Below are 27,899 nucleotides of genomic sequence, written 5' to 3'. Positions count from 1 at the left end.
TGCAGTTGTAAATGAAAAACAAATATTATTTGCAATGCTTTACACGTCTGCAACACGGAACCTGGTTCCTTGGTTTGTTCGGGAAATATTCCTGATCGCTTTCCGAGCATAAATAACAGGACAGATTGTTTTGTTTTATCTAAATGTCACAAGCAAGGAGGCGTTTTACTGCTGAAGACAACAATTCTATTATACATGAGAGAAGCATTTATGAATAGGCAATGACCCAACGAGGCATAGGGTATATTCTTTAATAAATTCTGTTTCAACAAAAAAACATCAGTGTCTAAAATACATTTATTTCATCTGCAAATAGTGAGGCGGCAGTTCTTTATCTGCATACGTTTTCTTATCTCGCCTAAAATGCTTAATGGACGCTATGATTCGCTCCTACGGTTATACTTAAATTTTCCCAGTGATTTTTCATGAAAGATGCCCAGCGAAGGCGGCTGGGTGAGATTTGTTCAGCTTTGACGTAAACATTCATCATGATGTACAATATGCATTGTTTGATTATAGACTAGATTGCAGTTGGCAATAGGAATGCTAAAGAATCCAGCATGCACCTGATTACTGGAAACATTCATCTCTCCTCCTGGAGCTCCTTCCTCTGTAGCTGGTGAATCCGGGACTCGGCAGTCCTCTGGACAATTTCCAAGCACTCGGTGTCCAGGTCCTTCAGCAGCAGCAAGACCGCGTTAAGGATGTTATTCTGATGGCATAAAAAAACAAAACAAAAACAAAAAATAAAGATTATTTTTGAAACATGGAAAAAAAAAAAAAAAAAACATGAACAATTTATATTAATAAAAGGCAAATTTGAAACCTATTTAATTATCCTCCCATTACACGATGTAAAAACTGGGTCTTAGAGGTATAATTTACTGAACAGCAGGTGACTATTCTCGGCGGTTTTGACCACTGAACGTAAAACAGCAATGGTAACAAATGCTAAATCAGGTTAGTTTTGTATGTACGGTATTGCGCTTTCCACTCTAAATCCAGCGGACGAAGCGGGCGATAATCGTCAGCTTTGAAAACCCAGTGATTAGTGGATATACCCCTTCGTTCATTCAGATGCAAACTGCTGGCAAAATACACCGGGCTAGGGATCCACTAACCATTATATTGTTCTACATGTACTGTCTACACAGAAAGCAATAAGGCAGGGTGCCCTAGATGTGGCTGGGACATAATGATGTGTTAGTTATTATGGAATCAGTATGTATTACCGCCGGCTTCCCGGCAGGGGTGAAGATCCCGACAGCGGATTTAGGCAAGTAATGCTAACCCTACCCCCCCTCTAACCCTAATCCTCCCTTAGTGGTGCCTAACCCTAACCTCCCCCTCTAGTGCCTAACCCCCCGCTAATGCCTAAACCTGACCCCCTCGTCCCCGCAGCTGAAACCCAAGTCTCCCAGGGGGGTGCTAACCCTAACCTCTACCCAGGGGTGCCTAACCGTAACCCCCCCTTTCCCTAGCCTAACCCTAAGTCCCCCTGGGAGCCCTGAAACCTAACCCCGCGGCTGTCCGCGCCCGGCTTACCTTTGTTGGTATGCCGGGCGTCGTGCTCCCGGCATAGGTCTAATGACAGACGTCGGGATTTCGACGCCTGTCATTAGTACCCTGCCGGGATTTGACGGTCGGGGACTCGGCTGTCGGCATTTCGACCGTTGGCTTACTGACTGCATCCCGTTATGATCTGTTTACCAATGATTACGTTGTTTGCGTGGTTTAGATACCCATGAAAACACCAGTCATGCAATAATACCTAGGTAACCGGTTGTTCTTTACATTCTGAAAACGTTGTCAGCATTCAAAGTAAAAGAGCTTGTCCTTTAAAACCTGCCAGATGGCATCATTGTAAAGGCTGTCACTGGCATACCTCACCCATAGGCATCTCGTAGCAGGCAAGGATGTTCTGAATGGTACCAATAGGGCCCATCCCTCTCATACTACGCATGTGGTGCTGCTCCTCCTGCCCTGCTCCACCTCCTCCCCTCACAGAGGAGAACCAGAGTGTGGCCTGCATAGCCAGCGAGGCCTGGGCCTCTGGTGAGTGACCCCTGCCACAGCTAATCCTGCCCTCAGCTGAATAACAGTACAAAATTCTGAATCTTCGTCTCCATGCTACAATATATCAACCTGAACGGAGGCAACTGGCCTCAAAAAACGGAAGATACGGAAACCACAAACATTTTTCGTACCCATCTATTACATCTGTAAACATTTGTGTATGTTGCAATGGTGGCGGAGCTGCGGAAACTTTTTTGGCTTACAATTTTGAACGTCTAGCACTCAAAGAGACAAAGGCCTTGAAAGATCGTTCTTTAGAAAGGGAGCTAAGAAGAGTCATCAGGGACACGAGGATGCATACTGGGAAAGGTGTTTAAAGACCAGCTTCTGTGGCTGCGTCTCTGCCAGTCCCACGTCTGAGACTTTATGCATATGCAGCTACAAAGCTAGAACCGAGACACCACTCACAGCGTCTATAGAGGCTGAATTACCGCCTGGTGCATCTTCAGATGCCACCAACAGTTGCTCCATCCAAACTTGCACCAGCCCAATGGCAGGTCCGATTTCTCAATCAGAGTACGGCCTCCTTCGTGAGCGATTAAGAGTCTGTGTACCCAAACACTTCAGCGACACACCCGCAACACGCCCATAAGACGTAATCATCTCCCTGTCTCGGAATAGTCACCTCCCAGTCATCGCCCAGGAACGCCCATTGCATTTTCAATGTACTTATCCATGCATGAGTTGCAACTCCAAAACAAAAATCGGGATACATGCGCGGTGTGACTAACACGCAGGAGAATAAAATAAAATAAAAAGTTACTGAACTCCATGAACATCGACAGACCTACGGCGAGAGCACTCTGTGCAAAAAGAGACCACAACAAGAAGAGGCAGGAGAACATCGAATGAACAAGTCTACTTTGCCCGTAAAAACAAAGCATCGCTCCAGGGAATGCCCCCAACAAATTTCAGTAAGATATGGACCTGTGGGCTGAATAGCAAAACTGCTACTGAGGTAACATAAGTAAGGGACAGTTTGTGGATTTTGAGAGAAAAGTGGTAATTTCTGGCCTTAACAGCGCTTTAGGCAGACGAGCTTCGCCGCACACCCACCTACATCTCTCTATCTGCCCCACAATGTACGCCCATTTGCACATACAGAACTTTGATTACATTCCTGGAAGATAAATAGATCATTTCCTGTAGCGATAATAACAAAGACCCCACATAACCAACGTCAGGAGCAAAAATCAACAAGCATCTGGTTTTGGAAGGTGCGTTTGTGGGGCTCAGGCTCCATGGAAATATAGAGAGCAGTTTCCCGGGATGATTGTTGTACTGTATATTCGGTTTGTTGTGTGTGCCAAACGCGGCTGTACCACGAGGCGGCAGCTTGTGGTAGTGCTGGGCAAGTCTGTGATGTGTAGAGGCGGCAAGAAGTAATTAGGGTTGAACAGAAACTGCCGACTAATTACATTAGCATGAAATTTAAATATATATTTTTTTTAAATAAAAGCAAGATTTCCCCAAGAAAGCAGATAAATAACAACTCTACAAATAGATAATAATACCTTCTTCTTTCTGCTTCCACTTGCCTCCATTGGCGACGGTGAAAACTTGTCTCTTGGGAGCGGTTTCATGCCAAGCTGTTCACGTATTTTGCTTGAAAAACACAAAATTGTCATGTAAAGGTCTACGGGAAGCTTTTGGCTAATACAACATCATATTGTTATTTCTAAAATATCGGTTTGTAATTCTGAAATTTTAGCAACCTAAAGCTTTGTTTTAGTATTTAAGACATTTTTCCTGCAAATTAATCAGCAGGATGGGCCATGTTCCTAATATGTTTAAAGTACAACCAGTCAGTCCTTGCAAACTTGGCCACTTATGTACAAACCAAAACATTCCACATGTCAAAAGTCCATGAACAGCTTATAAAACTAAACTTATTTGCTTGTATGTTTCCTAATAACACCGGCCTGTATTCACAACGCTTCACTTTTTCCACATTTTGTTATGTTACAGCCTTATTCCAAAATGGAATAAATTCATTTTTGTCCTCAAAATTCTACACACAATACCCCATAATGACAACGTGTAAAAAGCTTTTGAGATTTTTGCAAATTTAATTAACAAAAAAACCAAAGAAATCACATGTACATAAGTATTCACGACCTTTGCTCCGTACTTTGTTGATGCACCTTTGGCAGCAATTGCAGCCTCAAGTCTTTTTGAATATGATGCCACAAGCTTGGCACACCTATCTTTGGGCAGTTTCGCCCATTCCTCTTTGCAGCACCTCTCAAACTCCATCAGGTTGGATGGGAAGCATCAGTGCACAGCCATTTTCACATCTCTCCAGAGATGTTCAATCGGATTCAAGTCTGGGCTCTGGCTGGGCAACTCAAGGACATTCACAGAGTTATCCTGAAGCCACTCCTTTGATATCTTGGCTGTGTGCTTAGGGTCGTTGTCCTGTTGAAATATGAACCGTCGCCCCAGTCTGAGGTGAAGAGCGCTCTGGAGCAGGTTTTCATCCAGGATGTCTCTGTACATTGCTGCATTCATCTTTCCCTCTATCCTGACTAGTCTCCCAGTTCCTGCCGCTGAAAAACATCCCCACAGCATGATGCTGCCACCACCATGCTTCACTGTAGGGATGGTATTGGTCTGGTGATGAGCGGTGCCTGGTTTGCTCCAAACATAATCATCAGACCAGAGAGTCCTTCAGGTGCATTTTGGCTAACTAAAGGTGGGCTACCATGTGCTTTTTACTAAGGAGTGGCTTCCGTCTGGCCACTCTACCATACAGGCCTGATTGGTGGATTGCTGCAGAGATGGTTGTCCTTCTGGAAGGTTCTCCTCTCTCCACAGAGGAATGGTGTAGCTCTGACAGAGTGACCATCGGGTTCTTGGTCACCTCCCTGACTAGGGCCCTTCTCCCCCACGCTCAGTTTAGACGGCCGGCCAACTCTAGGAAGAGTCCTGGTGGTTCCGAAATTCTTCCATTTACAGATGATGGAGGCCACTGTGCTCATTGGGACCTTGAAAGCAGCAGATATTCTTCTGTACCCTTCCCCAGATTTGTGACTCAAGACAATCCTGACTCGGAGGTCTACAGAAAATTCCTTGGACTTCATGCTTGGTTTGTGCTCTGACATGCACTGTCAAGTGTGGGACCTTATATAGACAGGTGTATGCCTTTCAAAATCATGTCCAGTCGACTGAGTTAACCACAGGTGGACTCCAATTAAGCTGTAGGAACATCTCAATGATGATCAGTGGAAACAGGATGCACCGGAGCTCAATTTTGAGCTTCATGGCAAATGCCATGTACATGTGATTTCTTAGTGGGTTTTTTTTTTTAAATTTGCAAAAATGTGAAAATATTTTTTTACATGTTGTCATTATGGGGTATTGTGTGTAGCATTTTGAGGACAAAAATTAATTTCATCCGTTTTGGAATAAGCCTATAACATAACAAAATGTGGAAAAAGTTAAGGGAATACTTTCCAGATGCACTGTATATTGTTGTACCTCCGCCACGCTGTAGAAGTCCGTGGACTAGGTGTCTTTGCCCGTGCAGCAAAATAGTATCCGGCAATGAGGAGAGGAGACGCTGTTAGCGCCTCAAGACTTGAGAAAGTCCCAGCAGTTCACGGGACGAAACGTGTTGCCCATACACCCTCTAGATATCTTGTGTTTTCCAGATTATGCTCTGGTTGTCTGTGTTCACCCAAGAGCCTTATTGCCGAAAAGCCGGGGACAATAGCAGCAGCGGCCGCTTAGTGCTACCTTTACCATCTTCTCTCGCCACTGTCAGTCATTATTTCCTGCACGGACACTAGTATTCGGCCCACAGGAACGACAACAGCAGCGGCCGTTCAATACCGCTAACAGCGTCTCCTCATTGCCGGATACTATATTGCTGCACGGACAAATACACCTAGTCCGCGGACTTCTACAGCGTGGCCACGCGATTACAACAGACCGCATAGTAAGACAAGGCGCAACAATATATCAGCTAATTTGGATTGAGGTAATATAACTATTGTTAGGAGACTGTGAGGAGAGTGATACTCTAACTGGGACGCAAGTTTAATAACTAAGCTGCTAATTATAACAACTGACTTGCTTATTATATGGGAATCCTTGAAAGGCAACATATATGTTACATGATTACTAACTAGACACCCTACACAGCAATCCAATGAGATCTGGACTTTGACGGTCGGCACAAAATAAGATTTCCAAGAGCTCTTCTTAATATAGTGTTCTTTCATAATCAATATATATTTATGATATTTTTTATATTTGAGTATTTATGTGTATATATGTTCTAAATAGGGACATTATTGTTTTATAGATAATATGGTAGGGTTACCTAATATGGTTGCTGGAAGCCATATTGTAGTGTGATGTTATAAATGTATAAAGGTAATAGATATCTGGATATATCTGCGTAAGACATTAGGTAGTGTTTTTAGCTATATACATCTGTGTTCAGCAGTTTCATTTATGTGCAATATAAGTGGCTGTGTCAGGAAAGGTTAGCAATGCCCAAAGTTCACTGTTTAATCCCAAGAGCAAATAGTGTCCCATTGTGGCCAGACATTACTAAGCCTCTATCAATAGTGTCTTATTGTGTCCAGCGATGTGGCCATACATATGTAAGCATCCATCAATAGTGTCTTACTGTGTCCAGCGATGTGGCCATACATATGTAAGCATCCATCAATAGAGTCTTATTGTGTCCAGCGATGTGGCCATACATATGTAAGCATCCATCAATAGAGTCTTATTGTGTCCAGCGATGTGGCCATACATATGTAAGCATCCATCAATAGAGTCTTATTGTGTCCAGCGATGTGGCCATACATATGTAAGCATCCGTCAATAGTGTCTTATTGTATCCAGCGATGTGGCCATACATATGTAAGCATCCGTCAATAGTGTCTTATTGTGTCCAGCGATGTGGCCATACATATGTAAGCATCCATCAATAGTGTCTTACTGTGTCCAGCGATGTGGCCATACATATGTAAGCATCCATCAATAGAGTCTTATTGTGTCCAGCGATGTGGCCATACATATGTAAGCATCCATCAATAGAGTCTTATTGTGTCCAGCGATGTGGCCATACATATGTAAGCATCCGTCAATAGTGTCTTATTGTGTCCAGCGATGTGGCCATACATATGTAAGCATCCGTCAATAGTGTCTTATTGTGTCCAGCGATGTGGCCATACATATGTAAGCATCCGTCAATAGTGTCTTATTGTGTCCAGCGATGTGGCCATACATATGTAAGCATCTGTCAATAGTGTCTTATTGTGTCCAGCGATGTGGCCATACATATGTAAGCATCTATCAATAGTGTCTTATTGTGTCCAGCGATGTGGCCATACATATGTAAGCATCTATCAATAGTGTCTTATTGTGTCCAGCGATGTGGCCATACATATGTAAGCATCCATCAATAGTGTCTTATTGTGTCCAGCGATGTGGCCATACATATGTAAGCATCTATCAATAGTGTCTTATTGTGTCCAGCGATGTGGCCATACATATGTAAGCATCCATCAATAGTGTCTTATTGTGTCCAGCGATGTGGCCATACATATGTAAGCATCCGTCAATAGTGTCTTATTGAGTCCAGCGAGGTGGCCATACATATGTAAGCATCCGTCAATAGTGTCTTATTGTGTCCAGCGATGTGGCCATACATATGTAAGCATCCATCAATATAGTCTTATTGTGTCCAGCGATGTGGCCATACATATGTAAGCATCTATCAATAGGGTCTTATTGTGTCCAGCGATGTGGCCATACATATGTAAGCATCCATCAATAGAGTCTTATTGTGTCCAGCGATGTGGCCATACATATGTAAGCATCCATCAATAGAGTCTTATTGTGTCCAGCGATGTGGCCATACATATGTAAGCATCCGTCAATAGTGTCTTGTGTCCAGCGATGTGGCCATACATATGTAAGCATCCGTCAATAGTGTCTTATTGTGTCCAGCGATGTGGCCATACATATGTAAGCATCCGGCAATAGTGTCTTATTGTGTCCAGCGATGTGGCCATACATATGTAAGCATCCGTCAATAGTGTCTTATTGTGTCCAGCGATGTGGCCATACATATGTAAGCATCCGTCAATAGTGTCTTACCTGCAGTTTATCTGAGTACACGTCATAAATAGCCATATGTCTACAACATGTTCAACTTTCATAATTGAGGCAGCAGTGCCCCCTACTGTCTGTTCTTTCCTCTTTCTGTTACTTAATATTTCCAAATGACCTTTGTACTTGTTAAATGCTTATGCATACCTGTACATTGCCTTCCTATATAAGAGGTAACCTCTCAGTATACAGTTAGCCTTCTGTCTATGCTTGATGTATGAGATCCCAGCTCCAAGGTGTTGGAGGAAGAGGCTCCTGGGAAGAATGAAGCCATCTATGTTTTAAATAGATCTAAAAGAAAGTTAAGTATTCTTTCCTTTACTTTGTAATAAATGTCTTTTTTAACATATATTACTTGTGTGGCTTGATTAACTCTTTGTATCTAAGAATCGTATTCTCGTTCCACCGAGATCAGATAAATGCTGCTATATTAATGAATCTGTGATTTAATTTTCATTTCTATTTTTTTCAATATCTGCTTATTTAATAAAACCTATTTATTGGTGCAACAAGCCTCCTGTGTCATAAATACAGTGCAACATTAATACATATTTATTGATAATATTACGGAATATATATTGTATATTACAATGCACAGTAATTATTGTTTTAATATCTGGGCGAAGCGCAGGATATTAGGATGATGGCGCAGATAACTGTAACTTAGAAACGCTCTACCACATCATTTGGCCTCCTCCAACAGATGTTTTCATTTGTCTGGTAAGCTATTAAATCTCTCTTGTATTTACGAATATCAAAACCTCCACCCCCCCCCCCACTCACTATTATTATTATTAGATATATTATATATAGTGAAATATATTACATTCTGTTGATCCAATTTCAAATCTTAGCATTTTAGGCCTTGTAAAGGCTAAAAATCTCTTGGCTGGATACATTTGTGTAACAAAGATAACCCCTTATTACACAAAATTCTATGGATGAAATTTACTAGACGGCGGTTTGACGGCGGGTTCTATTCTGTTCTAAACCCCGGCGGTTTGGTGGCGGATTCTATTCTATTCTAAACCCCGTGGGTTTGGTGGCGGTTTTGCAGCAGTTTCTAAATGACAGCCCTGTTCTATTCTATTCTAAAATGTGTTTTGACTGCGGTTTGGCGGCGGTTTTGCTATCTGCAGATTTACTAAGGCCAAAACCGCTGCAACACTGCCATCAAAACACATTTTAGAATAGAATAGAAGAGGGCTGTAATTCAGAAACCGCTGCAAAACCGCCACCAAACCCCCGGGGTTTAGAACAGAATAGAACCCTCCATCAAACTGCCGCTTAGTAAATTTTGCCCTATATGTTTTCCGCAGTCTATCGAGATCGCTAGATCACTATAAGATTCAGAGTCAAAAGATGGGATCTACAAGTGCAAACAAAAAAGTCTGACAATGGGACCTATTCAGTTAAGTGTTCCATCGTTGAAATGTACAAAGCCTTGGAGGGAGATAAAGCACCAACCAAGCTGCTTCTAACTGTCATGTTACAGGCCGCGTTTGAAAAATGACAGTTGGGAGCCGATTGGTAATTAGGGATCTATGTATAAAGCTTTGGAGAGAGATTTCTCTCTCTCCAAGGCTCGATACATCTCCCCCTTAGTCACCTATTACCATGCTGATCAGTAGTCATAGGTAGCATTGTAAGATTGCTTTATTTACAGATGTATCCCCCGTCACTGTTGCTACAATCGCATTAAACAGCCCTTCTAGTCGCGCCTAGTCCCGTGCGAGTTTACTCAGGTCGAGCGTCTTTTTCGCTGCAATGCGATGTGAATTAGACGCACGAGCAGACTATGCTGATTAATACGATATGTGGCATGGGTTTGTTCTGTGCCCGCATTCTGCTGTATCTGTATAGGAAATGCTACGTTACAGTGCCAGCGGCTGTTTTCCACGCCACGTTCCATTGCGATGATTTTACAGACTCGGACGCATATTTCAAGTAAATATTACTTGGTGAGATTAATACAGGGGTTTTATGTGTGTGTGTGCGTGTTAGTTTGATTACATATAATGATGCTGTCTCTTTTGTCTAACCTTTTCTATATCTCAATTAACCTGAGTAACATTTTTTTTTTTTTTTTTAAATAAAGACCTAAGTATTACTCTATGGGGGAGATTCAATTAGCCCCACTTAACAGGGATTTCCCCGATAACTGTGCTGTTATAAGGTGATAACAGCCAGTTAATGTACAAATCCGTGACCTTTTCACGGATTCAGTGTGTTAACGCCCGATAACCAGTGTTAACGACCTTTAATGCCTTCATTTAATGGGCATATTCACAGCTACCGGGGGTAAAAGGAAGCCTAGTTGAATAGTCTCAGGCGATAAAGCCCCAGGCTACCTACCTTTTTCACCCCCGAGAATTTATCAGGGCTAATTGAAGCTCCTCCTTAGTATTACCACTCTAAGGGGGATATTTACTAAAGTGCGGGTTTTTAGAAGTGGAGCTGTTACCTATAGCAATCAACCAGATTCCTCTTATCATTTATCTACCACCTTCTAGAAGATAATAGCTAGAATCTCATTGGTTGCTATGGGCAACATCTCCACTTCTAAAAGCCCGCAGTAGATATGTAGTAAATATGAGCACAGTCAGCACTTACTTTGTTTCTTCCATGCTGAAGTTTAGCCCGTCGTTCTCAGACTCTGTTGTGGCTTCGGGACAGTTCTGCTCTGCTGCTGGCTCTGAATGACCATTCTCGGTATTAGAGGAGTCAGCTGGAGGAGCAGAGAACTCCTCACCTTCTGTAATAGCCTTGGAGACCTCTTCTGCTGTCACCGCTGTCAGGGAAGGAAGAGCAACGATCAGTAGTCTACAGGAAAATAACTTCTTCTTAGCAAAATGTTTTAAAACTAATTTATTTTAATATGCGAGTAGGTAATACAGTTCAGCTATTACATATTTTATGTAATCCCTGCCCTCCAGAACTAAAATTCACATAATACTCTGCTGGTCTGAAGAGAACATGAAACTTTGCTCCAAAAACACTTCAGTGGCCATAAGACGTGTTCAGGTGAGAATGTACAGTATTAAGGCCCCCATACATCAGCAATTGATTGCAGCAATCGTGCAATTTGCAATCGATTGTGTATAAAAATCTTTCCCTTTTTCAATCGATTGAAAAATTGCCACACTCGATTGAAAAAGGGAAAGATTTTTTATACACAATCGATTGCAAACTGCACGATTGCTACAATCAATTGCTGATCAATGGGGGCCTTTACATCGCGACCATCATCCTGGCCTCTCATATTAGCTGTGGGTGGCAACTCACAGCAATGCGAGCGGCCAGGAGGCCGCTACATACAAAAAAAAAAAAAAAAAAAGGACTCCCTGATTCAGAGCGAGCGCTCTGTCAGAGCGTCCGGCTCTGAATCAGGGCCAGTGTTTGGAAACCTCTGGCATATGGGCATATGGCATTTCTTTATTAAAGTTTATTCATGTAGTGCCCTGTATGAGAATATGTGGGTCATTCCATGTGACTAACGTTACATTTCAAGTTTATTTTTAGAAGTTTAAATGCACCGCACACACCAAAAATAAAGCTGAAATTCAAGATTTAAAAAATATGACAATAAAATATGGGGTAGGAAGTCATAATAAATGCTTAAACATATGTACACTCTTGGTAGTTAAATTTTATCGTTTATATGTGTGACTCATGTTACAACAGAATGGACATAGGAACTGAGGGACTTACATATTTACTTAAACCTGCTCTCAAAATTATTTTTACAATATGATTGTTATACTATGCACTTATAGACCCTAAACTTATGATTGACACACAAATAAAAAAAACTGAATGTTAACCAATCTTTACTTAAAATCAATTTTGACAAGTTTCTCATGTTACATATGAATGTGACTCACGTTACATTTCTGTGCCCAGTCAAAAGGCTCTGATAAAAAGTCCACATGAATTAATCAATGTAGGCATGTTTATCTTCCTGACTAATTGTGCAGATGTATAAAATATGTCACCCGGTGATCGGTTGCTGCCAGGTTGCTCCATTGTGCTCACTAAGTATTCACCATCTCTGATGTCCTTGACCTTATCTGGGTAACTCTTTCCATTATATTCAACAAAAGCTGGGATACCCAGCGTTGCCGGGTTAAAGCCTAGACCCTGAACCACACCTGCAGCCTTTATTTGTTTAAAATGTCCTAGCCAATAACCCCATTCCATTGATCCTGAAAAGGACCCCACTTGCATAGCGTAACTACCATGGGTGCAAGTGGTGCGGCTACTATGGTGCTCGAACTGCCTCTGTGGCCCGCCGCACCCCCTGCACCCAGTCACGCACACAAGGTGGGCCGGTCTAGGGGGACCCGGGTGGCAGCGGTGTTGATTTGGTGCTGATCTACCAGCTGATTACAGCTGGCACACCGGCAGGAAGACATGGAGAGACAGCGCCGCTAGTCGCAAGGCAATCAGAGCTGGCAGACCACCAACCAATTAGCAGTGGTGGCTCCTGATTGGCTGCTGGTCTGGGAGCTCCGATTGGTTCATGACCAACAGCACATTCAAATTGAGCCGGCGCTGTCTGTCCAGGTCCGCCGCTGCCTGCTGGTGCGCCAGCTGTAATCGCCTTCCCCCGTGTGCCATCAGAAGGCAGCCTGGCCCAAATCCGCGCCTGCTGGCTTCCGATGGCACACGGGGGGAGGTGAGAGGCTGCTGGGGGGAGACGGGGAGGTGAGTTGCTGCAACTTATTTATTACTTTTGCCAGCGCACAGATATTCTGCAGCACTTTACAAAGAACATTCACTTCAGTCGTCCCTGTTATAGTGGAGCTTACAATCTACATTCCCTACCACATGAGAACACAAACAAACCATTTACTTTTTGTCAGAAGCCAATGAAGCTGCCAGTAGGTTTGGGAATAAGCTTGGAATCCAGAGCACCTGATGGAAAACCAAGTACACACAGGGAGAACATACAAATATAACATTTCCATAACTCCTGTCCTAAATGGCAGCAAAGCGAACCATTGAGCCACCATGCTGCCCATTGTCCCCGTGTCCTACTATACAGACACTCCTCCCCCGTGTCCTACTGTACAGACACTCCTTCCCCGTGTCCTACTGTACAGACACTCCTTCCCCGTGTCCTACTGTACAGACACTCCTTCCCCGTGTCCTACTGTACAGACACTCCTTCCCCGTGTCCTACTGTACAGACACTCCTTCCCCGTGTCCTACTGTACAGACACTCCTTCCCCGTGTCCTACTGTACAGACACTCCTCCCCCGGGTCCTACTGTACAGACACTCCTCCCCCGGGTCCTACTGTACAGACACTCCTCCCCCGGGTCCTACTGTACAGACACTCCTCCCCCGGGTCCTACTGTACAGACACTCCTCCCCCGGGTCCTACTGTACAGACACTCCTCCCCCGGGTCCTACTGTACAGACACTCCTCCCCCGGGTCCTACTGTACAGACACTCCTTCCCCGGGTCCTACTGTACAGACACTCCTTCCCCGGGTCCTACTGTACAGACACTCCATCCCCGTGTCCTACTGTACAGACACTCCTTCCCCGTGTCCTACTGTACAGACACTCCTTCCCCGTGTCCTACTGTACAGACACTCCTTCCCCGTGTCCTACTGTACAGACACTCCTCCCCCGTGTCCTACTGTACAGACACTCCTTCCCCGTGTCCTACTGTACAGACACTCCTCCCCCGTGTCCTACTGTACAGACACTCCTCCCCCGTGTCCTACTGTACAGACACTCCTTCCCCGTGTCCTACTATACAGACACTCCTTCCCCGTGTCCTACTATACAGACACTCCTTCCCCGTGTCCTACTGTACAGACACTCATCCCCCGTGTCCTACTGTACAGACACTCCTTCCCCGTGTCCTACTGTACAGACACTCCTTCCCCGTGTCCTACTGTACAGACACTCCTCCCCCGGGTCCTACTGTACAGACACTCCTCCCCCGGGTCCTACTGTACAGACACTCCTCCCCCGGGTCCTACTGTACAGACACTCCTCCCCCGGGTCCTACTGTACAGACACTCCTCCCCCGGGTCCTACTGTACAGACACTCCTCCCCCGGGTCCTACTGTACAGACACTCCTCCCCCGGGTCCTACTGTACAGACACTCCTCCCCCGGGTCCTACTGTACAGACACTCCTCCCCCGGGTCCTACTGTACAGACACTCCTCCCCCGGGTCCTACTGTACAGACACTCCTCCCCCGGGTCCTACTGTACAGACACTCCTCCCCCGGGTCCTACTGTACAGACACTCCTCCCCCGGGTCCTACTGTACAGACACTCCTCCCCCGGGTCCTACTGTACAGACACTCCTCCCCCGGGTCCTACTGTACAGACACTCCTCCCCCGGGTCCTACTGTACAGACACTCCTTCCCCGGGTCCTACTGTACAGACACTCCTTCCCCGGGTCCTACTGTACAGACACTCCTTCCCCGGGTCCTACTGTACAGACACTCCATCCCCGGGTCCTACTGTACAGACACTCCTTCCCCGTGTCCTACTGTACAGACACTCCTTCCCCGTGTCCTACTGTACAGACACTCCTCCCCCGTGTCCTACTGTACAGACACTCCTTCCCCGTGTCCTACTGTACAGACACTCCTTCCCCGTGTCCTACTGTACAGACACTCCTTCCCCGTGTCCTACTGTACAGACACTCCTTCCCCGTGTCCTACTGTACAGACACTCCTCCCCCGTGTCCTATCCTAGACCATATTATACAGACATTCCTATCCTAGACCATATTATACAGACATTCCTACCCTAGACCATATTATACAGACATTCCTATCCTAGACCATATTATACAGACATTCCTACCCTAGACCATATTATACAGACATTCCTTCCCTAGGTCATAGTATACAGCAAGGATGGAGAACATCAGGCCCGGGGGCCATATAAGGCCCTTGGAATCATTTGGTCTGGCCCTCTGAGCTTTTTTCTGCTAGCCTCATCTATGAAGAATCTATGCAGCAGTGCCACATGGGGAGTCCTTTGAATGCTTCAGACGGTCACCCTGCTGCCCTTACAGTTCCCCGGAGCATCCTGAGGATGCTCCGGGCATTGCTGTATTCACCAGGGATTGTGGCCCCGCCCCTGGTATACAGACACTCCTTGCCTGTGTCATAGTATACAAACAGAACATTTTTTTTCTCTTATGAATCTTGCACACAAATACCGGGCAGCTTTATTTTTATATTGCGATTTACAGAGGAGCTAAGCTGCGCCCTACTCAAAAAAAGTTTTGTTTGCACACTTCATATTTGCCCTTATCCACCTGCAGCTCAACGTGGTTTTGATAAGTTGAAAATCTGCTCCTTCTAGCTGGAATTACTCCTAACGCTGCCTATGGCCTTCAATGTGCACGTAGAGGAAAGGTTTTATTCTGCTCAGGTCTACTGAGAACTAGTAAAGGGCACTAAGATGCATTTAAATATTGAAGGCTGGTGCCCCCTACAGGTGACTAAAGAAACAGAATATGTACAGTAATCCAATTTCATCGCCATCCTATGCATGAAATATAGGCAGCTATTTTACACATGAGCCCATACATAAACATGGATTTGAAATTCCATTTCTGCTGCAAAGAAAATAAAAAATTAAATGGGAAATTGAACTGTAAATAAAACACATCACTACACAAGCTCCATAGAAAACTATTAATGTATATCATGTCACTTCTAGCCACACGGTAAATAACAAGACTATTTGCATTTATTAGCAGCGCAGAGGCATCAGCTGGACCCCGCCAAGCATACCAGGGGGGTAATATAACAGCTTCGGAGATTATGGAACCTGCGTGATTTTGGCAAGTTTACTGCTAAATTTAAAAGATTAAAATCAGTTATTAGGCAAAACCAGCCTCATAACCCACTGCCACCTTACATTTACTGTCAAACTTGCCGAAATTACACCGGTATGAGACAGGAGGACATCCGCATTGCTCATCACCACGCCGGTATGAGACAGGAAGACATCCGCATTGCTCATCACCACGCCGGTATGAGAGAGGAGGACATCCGCATTGCTCATCACCACGCCGGTATGAGACAGGAAGACATCCGCATTGCTCATCACCACGCCGGTATGAGAGAGGAGGACATCCGCATTGCTCATCACCACGCCGGTATGAGAGAGGAAGACATCCGCATTGTTCATCACCACGCCGGTATGAGAGAGGAAGACATCCGCATTGCTCATCACCACGCCGGTATGAGACAGGAAGACATCCGCATTGCTCATCACCACGCCAGTATGAGAGAGGAAGACATCCGCATTGCTCATCACCACGCCGGTATGAGACAGGAAGACATCCGCATTGCTCATCACCACGCCAGTATGAGAGAGGAAGACATCCGCATTGCTCATCACTAGGCCGGTATGAGACAGGAAGATATTCACATTGATCATCCCCACGCCGGTATGAGACAGGAAGACATCCGTATTGCTCATCACCAGGCCGGTATGAGGACAGAAAGACATAAGACATCCGCATTGCTCAATACCTTGATTGTCGAGTTTTTGCAGATTGGGAAGGTTCCTCAGGACGGTCATCCTATACCGGTGAGGATCTGGGCAGCAGCACGGATTCTCCGATAGCCAGAGGATTCTCAGTTTGGGAAGTAGTTTCAGGTAATAGACTTCACTCAGGCTGCCAATATTGTTCTTTCTTAGGTACAACTCGGTCAGATTCTGACAGTGGCTTATTGGCTCCAAGGTGGAAATGCTATTTACACTGGAAACAGTTACAGATCAATCATTTACATTTGCATTATACGGCATTCTGTATTTAGCTCATTAGTTGAAGAGGACCTGTCAGGTTATGCTTCTAAAAACCAATTACTATAATGACCAGAAATATGGCACCTCTGACCTACAGAATCTATTTCTCCCACTCCCTGTCTGACACCATACAGATTATATGAGAATGAATATGTATTATTCAATAACCACTTGGGCAGGAAGGACGGGGGGGGGGTGCATTTACTAAAGTCCCAATTTATAGAAGTGGAGCTATTGTCCATAGCAACCAATCAAATTCTACTTATCATTAATCTAGCACCTTCTAGATAATAGCTAAAATCTGATTGGTTGCTATGGGCAACATCTCCATTTCTAAAAAGCCGCACTTTAAAACAAAATATAGAGTAAATGGAAAGTAGGACCATAAGTCCCAGCAACACTTAGCAGCCACTGACATCTTGGGTATGGTGGTGTTTGTAGAATTACGTAGCTGCTGGCAGAGGCGGCTGCTCTGAGTGGAAAACAACAAGAACTAAGCACAGAAAAACAAGTCAGCGAGCATCATCTCAGAGCTGTATTACTACCTAGGCCAGTGGTTCCCAACCTGGGGGCCCTGGCTCCCTGGGGTGCCTCAGGACACTTGCAGGGGTGCCTCAGGTTGGTGGTCCAGCACCAAATCAAATTAGGCATGGTCAATGTAATGTAAATATGTGTACAAACAGAATCTCAAACCTGTCCAACACCACATAACTGACCCTAAGGATGACAGGTCAGCACATAACTGACCCTAAGGATGACAGGTCAGCACATAACTGACCCTAAGGATGACAGATAAGCACATAACTGACCCTAAGGATGACAGGTAAGCACATAACTGACCCTAAGGATGACAGATAAGCACATAACTGACCCTAAGGATGACAGATAAGCACATAACTGACCCTAAGGATGACAGGTAAGCACATAACTGACCCTAAGGATGACATGTAAGCACATAACTGACCCTAAGGATGACAGATAAGCACATAACTGACCCTAAGGATGACATGTAAGCACATAACTGACCCTAAGGATGACCGATAAGCACATAACTGACCCTAAGGATGACCGATAAGCACATAACTGACCCTAAGGATGACCGATAAGCACATAACTGACCCTAAGGATGACAGATAAGCACATAACTGACCCTAAGGATGACCGATAAGCACATAACTGACCCTAAGGATGACCGATAAGCACATAACTGACCCTAAGGATGACCGATAAGCACATAAATGACCCTAAGGATGACCGATAAGCACATAACTGACCCTAAGGATGACCGATAAGCACATAACTGACCCTAAGGATGACAGATAAGCACATAACTGACCCTAAGGATGACCGATAAGCACATAACTGACCCTAAGGATGACCGATAAGCACATAACTGACCCTAAGGATGACCGATAAGCACATAAATGACCCTAAGGATGACCGATAAGCACATAACTGACCCTAAGGATGACCGATAAGCACATAACTGACCCTAAGGATGACAGATAAGCACATAACTGACCCTAAGGATGACAGATAAGCACATAATTGACCCTAAGGATGACAGATAAGCACGATTGACTTCACTTTATCATTTTACTACATTTTTTTCTGAAGTTCCCAATAACAAAACTTTTGTCTTTGGGGTGCCGTGAAAACAATGCCGTTACTGTAGGGCGCAGTGATTCAAAAAAGTTTGGGAACCTCTGACTTAGGCCGTTTTTCCTGGACTTCCTCCATTCTCCTGAAAGCCGCAGCTAAAAGCCAACGCAATTTATTCTGTGTGACAACACAGATCGCCATGGCCTGCTACATACATAACATTCTCCCAATTGAGGGGCCACCTTAGGAAACAGGTTTTCAAATTGTAATGCGGCTTTACCTGCCTAGGTACAAAAAGAAGAAAAAAAAAAAAATTTTATTTTATTATTTTCACATCTAGTGATACGAATACGGGCTTCTCCGATTTGCCGTTTATGTACTTGTGCTTTCATTCAGTCGCACTGCGGCTCCACAAGAAGCATGTTGTATCTTTCGCAATGGCTAATTCATGTACGGCCATGTAACAGCGTTTAAATGGTAAGACATACCTGCATTATCCTGACCCCCACCGTTACCTACACCAAATGCTGGCTACCTGGTAACTCATGTTGTGAATGGGTTCTCTGTGTGCAGTGCGACTTATACGCAATGGCAATAATCGCTCGATCTGCGTGAAAATCGCCATTGCGACCTCTCTGCATTTCGTATTGCGGATTCCCCTGGGTTTCCTTACAGATAGATGGATGCCGTGCTGGAAACATTACTGAGTAAACAAGTACAGACAGCTTACACAGGAACTAACGGTTTCTTTTTACTTTGGGAAAATACACTGTGACACCGTAGCAAATACAATCACAGCGCAGTCCAGCTGGTAACTACAGGGAAATTACATCTCAGGACGTTTTCTGATGCTCAATCTTACAGTGGACAATTTAAAATAAAAAATAATAATATTTTGGTAGTGAGAAACAGTAATTAAATGGGTTGGAGACACACTTGAGACCACTTGTTTCCTGTTAATTGCTATTATAGGTTGAGTCTCCCATATCCAAAATGCTTAGGACCAGGGGTATTTTAGATATTGGAATATTCCGTATTTTGGAATATGTGCATACCATATAGAAATGTCTTAAGAATAGGGCCCAAATCTAAACACATAATACATTTATGATTTCTATACACCTTATACACACAGCCTGAAGGTATTATTATACAATATTTTCAATAATTTTGTGGCTCAAACAATGTTTGTGTACATATATGAAATTCATTTATGTTTCATATACACCTTATACACAGATCCTATATGTCATTTTATACTTTCTTTTTTAATAATTTTGTGCCTAAAACAAAGTTTGTGTACATTGAACCATCAAAAAGTAAAGGTTTCACTATCTCAGTCATGCTAAAAATATTCAGAATATTTGGATATGGGAGACTCAACCTATAAAAATAAATAAATATTTATGTATAATGTATACACAAACCCATGGTAAAGTAAGCAAGCGACTCCTATTAACGGTACTTTGTACTTATGTTACATGTAAAATCACCCACCTTAGTGTTATAACTTCAATGTTTGGAAGTTCATGAAAAATTGAGATCTGTAAAACATAAAAAGAGAGTGTTATTCACAATATTAAAATAACAGTTTATGATAGACAATAATTTGTTCACAAAGCATATGAAGCAGTCACAAAGAAAATACTGTATTTAGACTTTCTTTATTTCATAAATATATATGGAAACTCATTTATTTTATTGCACAGAGTAGTTTCACTTTACTGGCGTTTTGCTCTAATGTAAAAAAAAAAAAAAAAAAAAAGAGCTGTACACCCGTCAGTTCCTAAATTATAAACAATATGTATTGTTTTACAAACAACACATAACAAACAATATATATTATTTATTACACTAGTTCCACCTGATAGATATAACCAAACTAAGAGAAAGTAGTTACCATAGGAGTGGAAGGAGGACACATAACAAAAATAAAACCAACTACTGAAGGAGGACACAATACAAAAATAAAGCCAACTACTGAAGGAGGACACAATACAAAAATAAAGCCAACTACTGGAGGAGGACACAATACAAAAATAAAGGCAACTACTGAAGGAGGACACAATACAAAAACAAAGGCAACTACTGAAGGAGGACACAATACAAAAACAAAGGCAACTACTGAAGGAGGACACAATACAAAAATAAAACCAACTACTGGAGGAGGGCACAATACAAAAATAAAAGGCAACTACTGAAGGAGGACACAATACAAAAATTAAGCCAACTACTGAAGGAGGACACAATACAAAAATAAAGCCAACTACTGGAGGAGGACACAATACAAAAATAAAACCAACTACTGGAGGAGGACACAATACAAAAATAAAACCAACTACTGAAGGAGGACACAATACAAAAATAAAGCCAACTACTGGAGGAGGACACAATACAAAAATAAAACCAACTACTGGAGGAGGACACAATACAAAAATAAAACCAACTACTGAAGGAGGACACAATACAAAAATAAAGCCAACTACTGGAGGAGGACACAATACAAAAATAAAACCAACTACTGGAGGAGGACACAATACAAAAATAAAACCAACTACTGGAGGAGGACACAATACAAAAATAAAACCAACTACTGAAGACGGACACAATACAAAATATAAAACCAACTACTGTACACACTACACTAAAATTTGTGAATGCAACACAACAGATACAGTATATTTATACCTGTCACAAAATCATTTGTCAGGAAAACGGAGGCAGCCGCTGCCATTCCCAGTACACGCCACCACAACCCCGCAATTGAAGTACTACAGTATATCTAGGCAGATACATCTGCAATCCGCTGTTGTGTAAGTAGCAGTGAAGATGGCAGCGCGTCACTATTTAAGCGACTTTGAACGAGGCGGATAGTAGCTTCCAGAGAGAAGGGTCACTCCATCTGCGAAATCAATGATTTGAAGGGTGTACCGCAACTACAAATCAGTGAAGGTATCCAGCGAGTACTGCTGTGGTCGATGAAAAACTCGTGGACATCGTTGTCTGACAGGCATTGTAACATTCGACCAGCATGCTACCCTGCCATAGATAGCAGCAACCAACCAGGTAACGGCTGGAGCAGCATTCCTATGAGTTTGGCATCACTATTTGGCCCATAAGTAATGTTTACAGTCTTTTGGACTGATTGGTGTAGTGGTGGGAGGTCCGGTTTGTGCGGTCTTGCTCGAGGATGCTTCACAGTGGTGTGGGTGAGGATGTCCCTACCTGACCCTACCTGTGGATGCTGCTCTTCTTCTTGCCGCAATTTCCGGTGGTGTGCAGCAGTGATCTGGTCAGTGTGGCCGTGGCTGTATGTGATGATGTCAGGTAGGGTCAGTTAGGGACAGCCTCACCCACACCACTGTGAAGCATCCTCGAGCAAGACCGCACAAACCGGACCTCCCACCACTACACCAATCAGTCCAAAAAGACTGTAAACATTACTTAGATGTATGTGGTTATTAATCACTACTTTTAAATTTGCTGACTGCCTGTTGCTAAATTTGTAAATTACTTATCCTTTTTTGTTATTTTATATTATTTAAATCATGTTATTTGACTTTATCTGCACTTTTATTTTTTTAATTTTAACTTTTTTAGATTTATTTTTTTAATTTTTTCTACCATCTACACATCCCCTCCAATCCCTGCCCCAAACCACTTGACACAGGCAGCTGTAAGTGTAAAATGCCGGCATGGTAAATACTCTTATCCCCATCTAATGCACAAGTACATTAAAAAAAACGAAAAAATTGTTTGGGGGGTAAGAAAAGACACAACTCGGGTTTAGTCCGACTCTGATTCTCTATTTCTACCATTCCTAACAATTAATCTCATTTGTAAGCCTGTACAAGTAAAACAAATCACGCATTTTATTTTCAGCACAGTAAGACACAAATACGAGGCATAAAGATATCACTTACATCTGTAAGGCGGCTTCCCCTGAAACAAAGCAAAGAAACAGTGAACAGGTACATTTGAAAACATCAACACCAGGCATGTTCTACATGGCACAGCGCGCACCAGGCATGTACTACATCGCTCAGTGCGGCACCGGGCACGTTCTACATAGCTCAGTGCGGCACCGGGCACGTTCTACATAGCTCAGTGCGGCACCGGGCACGTTCTACATAGCCCAGCGCGCACCAAGCACGTTCTACATAGCCCAGCACGCACCAGGCACGTTGTACGCACCAAGCATACTCTACATAGCGCTGGGCGCACCAGGCACGTTCTACATAGCGCAGGGCGCACCAGGCACGTTCTACATAGCGCAGGGCGCACCAGGCACGTTCTACATAGCGCAGGGCGCACCAGGCACGTTCTACATAGCGCAGGGCGCACCAGGCACGTTCTACTTAGCGCAGGGCGCACCAGGCACGTTCTACATAGCGCAGGGCGCACCAGGCACGTTCTACATAGCGCAGGGCGCACCAGGCTCGTTCTAAATAGCGCAGGGCGCACCAGGCACGTTCTAAATAGCGCAGGGCGCACCAGGCACGTTCTACATAACGCAGGGCGAACCAGGCACGTTCTAAATAGCGCAGGGCGCACCAGGCACGTTCTACATAGCGCAGGGCGCACCAGGCTCGTTCTAAATAGCGCAGCGAGAACCAGGCACGTTCTACATAGCACAGTGCACACCAGGCACGTTCTACATAGCACAGCTCTGCATATTACGGTGCTCGACGGACACAGCTCTGCATATTAAAATGGGCACCAGGAACCATTCCGCATATTAAGATGGTTACTAGACACAGATATTACACTAGCATCAGGCATGGTTTTGCACATTACATTGGGCATCAGGCACGGTCCTGCATATTACGCTTGGCAGCAGGCATGGTTTGTCTTACAATCCTGGGCACCAGGCGCGGTACTGCAAATTACACCGGGCACCAGGCGCGGTACTGCAAATTACACCGGGCACCAGGCGTGGTACTGCAAATTACACCGGGCACTAGGCGCGGTACTGCAAATTACACCGGGCACCAGATGCGGTACTGCAAATTACACCGGGCACCAGATGCGGTACTGCAAATTACACCGGGCACCAGGCGCGGTACTGCAAATTACACCGGGCACCAGGCGCGGTACTGCAAATTACACCGGGCACCAGGCGCGGTACTGCAAATTACACCGGGCACCAGGCGCGGTACTGCAAATTACACCGGGCACCAGGCGCGGTACTGCAAATTACACCGGGCACCAAGCGCGGTACTGCAAATTACACCGGGCACCAGATGCGGTACTGCAAATTACACCGGGCACCAGGCGCGGTACTGCAAATTACACCGGGCACCAGGCGCGGTACTGCAAATTACACCGGGCACTAGGCGCGGTACTGCAAATTACACCGGGCACAAGGCGCGGTACTGCAAATTACACCGGGCACCAGATGCGGTACTGCAAATTACACCGGGCACCAGACGCGGTACTGCAAATTACACCGGGCACCAGGCGCGATACTGCAAATTACACCGGGCACCAGGCGCGGTACTGCAAATTACACCGGGCACCAGGCGCGGTACTGCAAATTACACCGGGCACCAGGCGTGGTACTGCAAATTACACCGGGCACCAAGCGCGGTACTGCAAATTACACCGGGCACCAGGCGCGGTACTGCAAATTACACCGGGCACCAAGCGCGGTACTGCAAATTACACCGGGCACCAGGCGCGGTACTGCAAATTACACCGGGCACCAGGCGTGGTACTGCAAATTACACCGGGCACCAGATGCGGTACTGCAAATTACACCGGGCACCAGATGCGGTACTGCAAATTACACCGGGCACCAAGCGCGGTACTGCAAATTACACCGGGCACCAGGCGCGGTACTGCAAATTACACCGGGCACCAAGCGCGGTACTGCAAATTACACCGGGCACCAGATGCGGTACTGCAAATTACACCGGGCACCAGATGCGGTACTGCAAATTACACCGGGCACCAGACGCGGTACTGTGGATTACAATGGGCAACAATGACAGGCAATACCCCCCTAGCAGCAATGAGTCACCGTGTGCAGCGCCCTCCCGCACTCACCAGCAGTTCAGCTTCCTCACACTCTCCAGGTCAGGGGCCTTAGCCCGGGACAGAACCTGCTTTCGCGTCAGCTTCATGCCCGGCGTGCGGTGTGCCGGTACCGGAGGGAATAACCAGCCTCCTCCCCGCCACCCGGTAACTAGGGCTGAGGCTGCACCGGCGTCTGCTGCTTGGCTGGTCGCTAGGGGGTGTGGCGTGCTGCTGCTGCGTCCTGCTTCCTGCCAGCCTGTCAGCGACCTGCGTTCCAAGCCTCGCTCCGAGCTCCGGCGTCTCATTGGTCAGAAGTGAGTGAGTGACAGGCATAACGACGAATAGAGAAACGGATTGGGTGGTGGAGCTAGCATGGGGGGAGGGACGTGTCTGTCTATATAATGGCTAGCTGTCTCTCGCTGAGACAGTGATAACCCTATTACACCGAGTGACCCAGCAATCCAACCCAGGTAACTTGCAGGATTTAACACGGGAATGACCCGTGAAACCCTGCAGTGTAAAAGGCGTGATCCGGGTCACATGGAATCGGATCGCGCCGCATGCTGGCTTCAGTGGCGCTTGGAGATGACGTCATCTCCAAGCATCCAGTTTAACGCCAGAAAGAGCCGGGTCACTGCAGACCCGACTCAGGAATATCCTGGGTCGGTGGCGGGGACGTTCCGTGTCAGACCTGGAACTTCGGTATAAAAGTGTTATTATAGGAATAGCACCTCGTCACCTCACTGCTGGGAATCGGTATGATTTATGGGCATGGGTTCGGCGGTTGGAATCCCGACAGAGGAGGAAATCGTGATGGTCAAAGGTAAGCATATCCTAACCTTCCCCCCTCTAAGTGCCTAAACTGGACTCTCATGCTGCATATCCAATTGCTCGGGCTAATGTACGTACTCCCTTCAATGTACAAAGACGCTTGCGTTTTTCTGACCCCCCCCCCCTTCCCCCCCGGCGACCGGAATTGGTATGAAATACCGCCAGCCGCATGGCCGGCGTTTCGATTCCCGGCAGCGGCAGACCGACATCAGCAGAGATCCCGGCAGCGGAAGCCCAACAGCGCTGGAAATCCCAATCGAGGATAGGTAAGTATTGTCTAACCTAACCCTCCTTAGGGGTGCCTAACCTCCCCCCCCCAAGTGCCTAACCCTAATCCCCCCTCTAAGTGCCTAACCCCTTTCCCCGCTGCCTAAGCCTAAGTCCCCCCCGGGAGCCCTAAACCTAAACATCCCCCCCCCCCCCTCCCCGCGGCTGTCCGGCCTTTCTCCCTTGCCGGGATATGACAGTCGGGAAGCCGGCTGCCGGTATTAAGGCAGCCGGCTTCCAGATTGCATACCCGGTGACCACTCCCTGACACTGATTACACTGTACAACAAATGAATACTTTTAATTTGTTTCCTTTCTAAAAAATAGTCATACATCACTAATTTGAGATCAAGAAAAACTAAAATCAGAATGTTTGTACTAGCTCTATTTTTTGAGCTACACTACTTGCACTATACTGTATGTACATTAGTAATATAGTCGTAGTGAAAAGCTATATTAATATAATCTGATATTTTCTTGATAGAAAATAAATAACAGTTGTTTTAATTCAATCAATTACAAATAAGAACACAATGAAACAAACATACAGCATAGGAAAGTACTATGTAATATAGTGGCCTATACATGGGGGAGCTTTCTCTTTGCTTGTCGCTTGTACTCCTCTTCTGGGGCCTCTCTTGTCACTGTCCAGCAGTAGTGATCACCTACCATGATATCTTTGTTCCATTGCCGAAATGTCTTGGTGGAATCGCTCACTATGCTTGTCACTTAGGGCCTGATTCAGAGCAGCTCGTAAGCGGCCGCTCGTTCGTTCCGAGCGATGTTAGCCCAACTGCGCATGCGTACGGATCGTTATACGCATGCGCTAACCAGTCAGTGTGGCCGAAATTCATGTGCTCGCAAAATAGCGAATGCCTGCTATTTTGAGTGACAGGATGAGGCGTATGTGGGTGGTAACAGGGGAAGGTGCTTGAAAATGGGGAGTGGAAATCAGAACGCAGGCGTGCTTAAAGGTCAAAACGGGGTTTTTATGGGTGTGCATATTTAAAACAGCAGCGTCATTGACCACGTCACTGGGTTATTTTTTAGTCAGAACTGCTCGCAAAATTGTGGTAGCAAAACACCAACCCCAAGAATAGCGAGCAGTTCATACCCTTGTCTATGTACTCGATTAATCTAATAAATAGCGGACATGACGTAGGATGCGAGCGGCCAGGGGGCGTATTTTTCCAAAAAACGAACGCAAGTTTTGTTCGCTCGTTCAGACATAGAGGCGTGAACAGACCGCAAACAGCGAACGGTTCATTTGAATAGCCACCCCTAGTTTTAGAACGAACGACCGCAAATAGCGAGTGGCTCTGAATGTGGGCCTTAGTGCACCACAGTTATCCCGTGAATCGCATTTATTTGAATAGGGGAGGGGACAAATAACTGATTCATTTAATTGGGTCATTTGGCCACTCCCCCTCTGCGCGGAACCAGATTGCTGGTAAGATTCTCTCCATTCTGCCCACTTCACTAGGAATACCCCTACATCGTCATATATGGGCTATATCTCGGAACTCAGAGCTAACTGAGAGTTTTAAATGTCATATTCATTCTTTGCATGCTGAAATCAGTTAGAAGTAACTATTTTGACATCGGAAACATTTTCATTGTTGTGCAATATTCCGTAAGGTTATAGTAAAAGTGAGATGTTGCTATTGTCTATTCTTACCTAGCCGGCAGAGGTAAGGAGGTTGCAGAGACATAGGAAGCTACCACATTGAGGGCCTGATTCAGATCCGCTCGTTAGGCTGCATTCACACGTAGCCGGGTGATTTTTTCTATCTGCGCCAGTCACTGCGATCGGGAAGCGATCGCTCGAAGTACACAGACGGCCCGCTACTTTGAGTGATAGAATGTGCATTTTGTGGGTGGTGACGGGAAGGTGTCACGAATGGTGTTTGTGAGTTACCTGTCTCAGGTGATGAGTGGGATTCAACGGAGACCGACATGACTGGAACCACAGATGACGTAGATAGCTCTATTGCAAGATTTATGTAGCAGTGAAAACTGCCTTTGATGATGAATGACAGGAACTTGGAGGAACCGGACTGGGACCGGCAGGAAGACTTGTTGAGTTGAACTGGTGAACTTGGAACTTGACTCTGGACTGGAATAACATGGATTGAACTGATTAACTTGGAACTTGACTCTGGACTGGAAT

General features: G+C 45.1%; 1 protein-coding gene across 1 annotated transcript; it reads right to left on the bottom strand.

Annotated features, from left to right (window-relative positions):
* Window positions 1–237: 237 nt before the first annotated feature.
* On the bottom strand, window positions 238–24,904 carry CFAP410 (cilia and flagella associated protein 410). The gene is made up of 7 exons (XM_088482410.1): window positions 24,662–24,904; window positions 22,537–22,555; window positions 20,111–20,157; window positions 16,735–16,964; window positions 10,822–10,999; window positions 3,591–3,681; window positions 238–712 (listed from the first exon to the last, which is right to left on the bottom strand). Exons 1-7 carry the CDS (start codon window positions 24,736–24,738, stop codon window positions 584–586), a joined length of 771 nt encoding a protein of 256 aa, XP_088338536.1. The 5' UTR covers window positions 24,739–24,904; the 3' UTR covers window positions 238–583.
* Window positions 24,905–27,899: the final 2,995 nt, after the last annotated feature.

The sequence above is a fragment of the Taudactylus pleione genome, unplaced genomic scaffold (genome assembly GCF_031769625.1).
Source record: "Taudactylus pleione unplaced genomic scaffold, aTauple2 ptg000286l, whole genome shotgun sequence".
Lineage (NCBI taxonomy): Eukaryota > Metazoa > Chordata > Amphibia > Anura > Myobatrachidae > Taudactylus > Taudactylus pleione.
The sequence above is the reverse complement of the archived record's forward strand: the minus strand, read 5'-3'. Positions and strand labels throughout refer to the sequence as shown.

Bases quoted from the DNA above. Each gene is read 5' to 3' on its own strand.
- CFAP410 (XM_088482410.1), bottom strand. From the start codon at position 24,738: ATGAAGCTGACGCGAAAGCAGGTTCTGTCCCGGGCTAAGGCCCCTGAC. The intron at 16,965-20,110 runs GTGGGTGATTTT...AACTGTTTCCAG, and splicing joins ATTGAAGTTATAACACTAAG to TGTAAATAGCATTTCCACCT. The intron at 713-3,590 runs GTATTATTATCT...TTATGCCATCAG, and splicing joins GTGGAAGCAGAAAGAAGAAG to AATAACATCCTTAACGCGGT.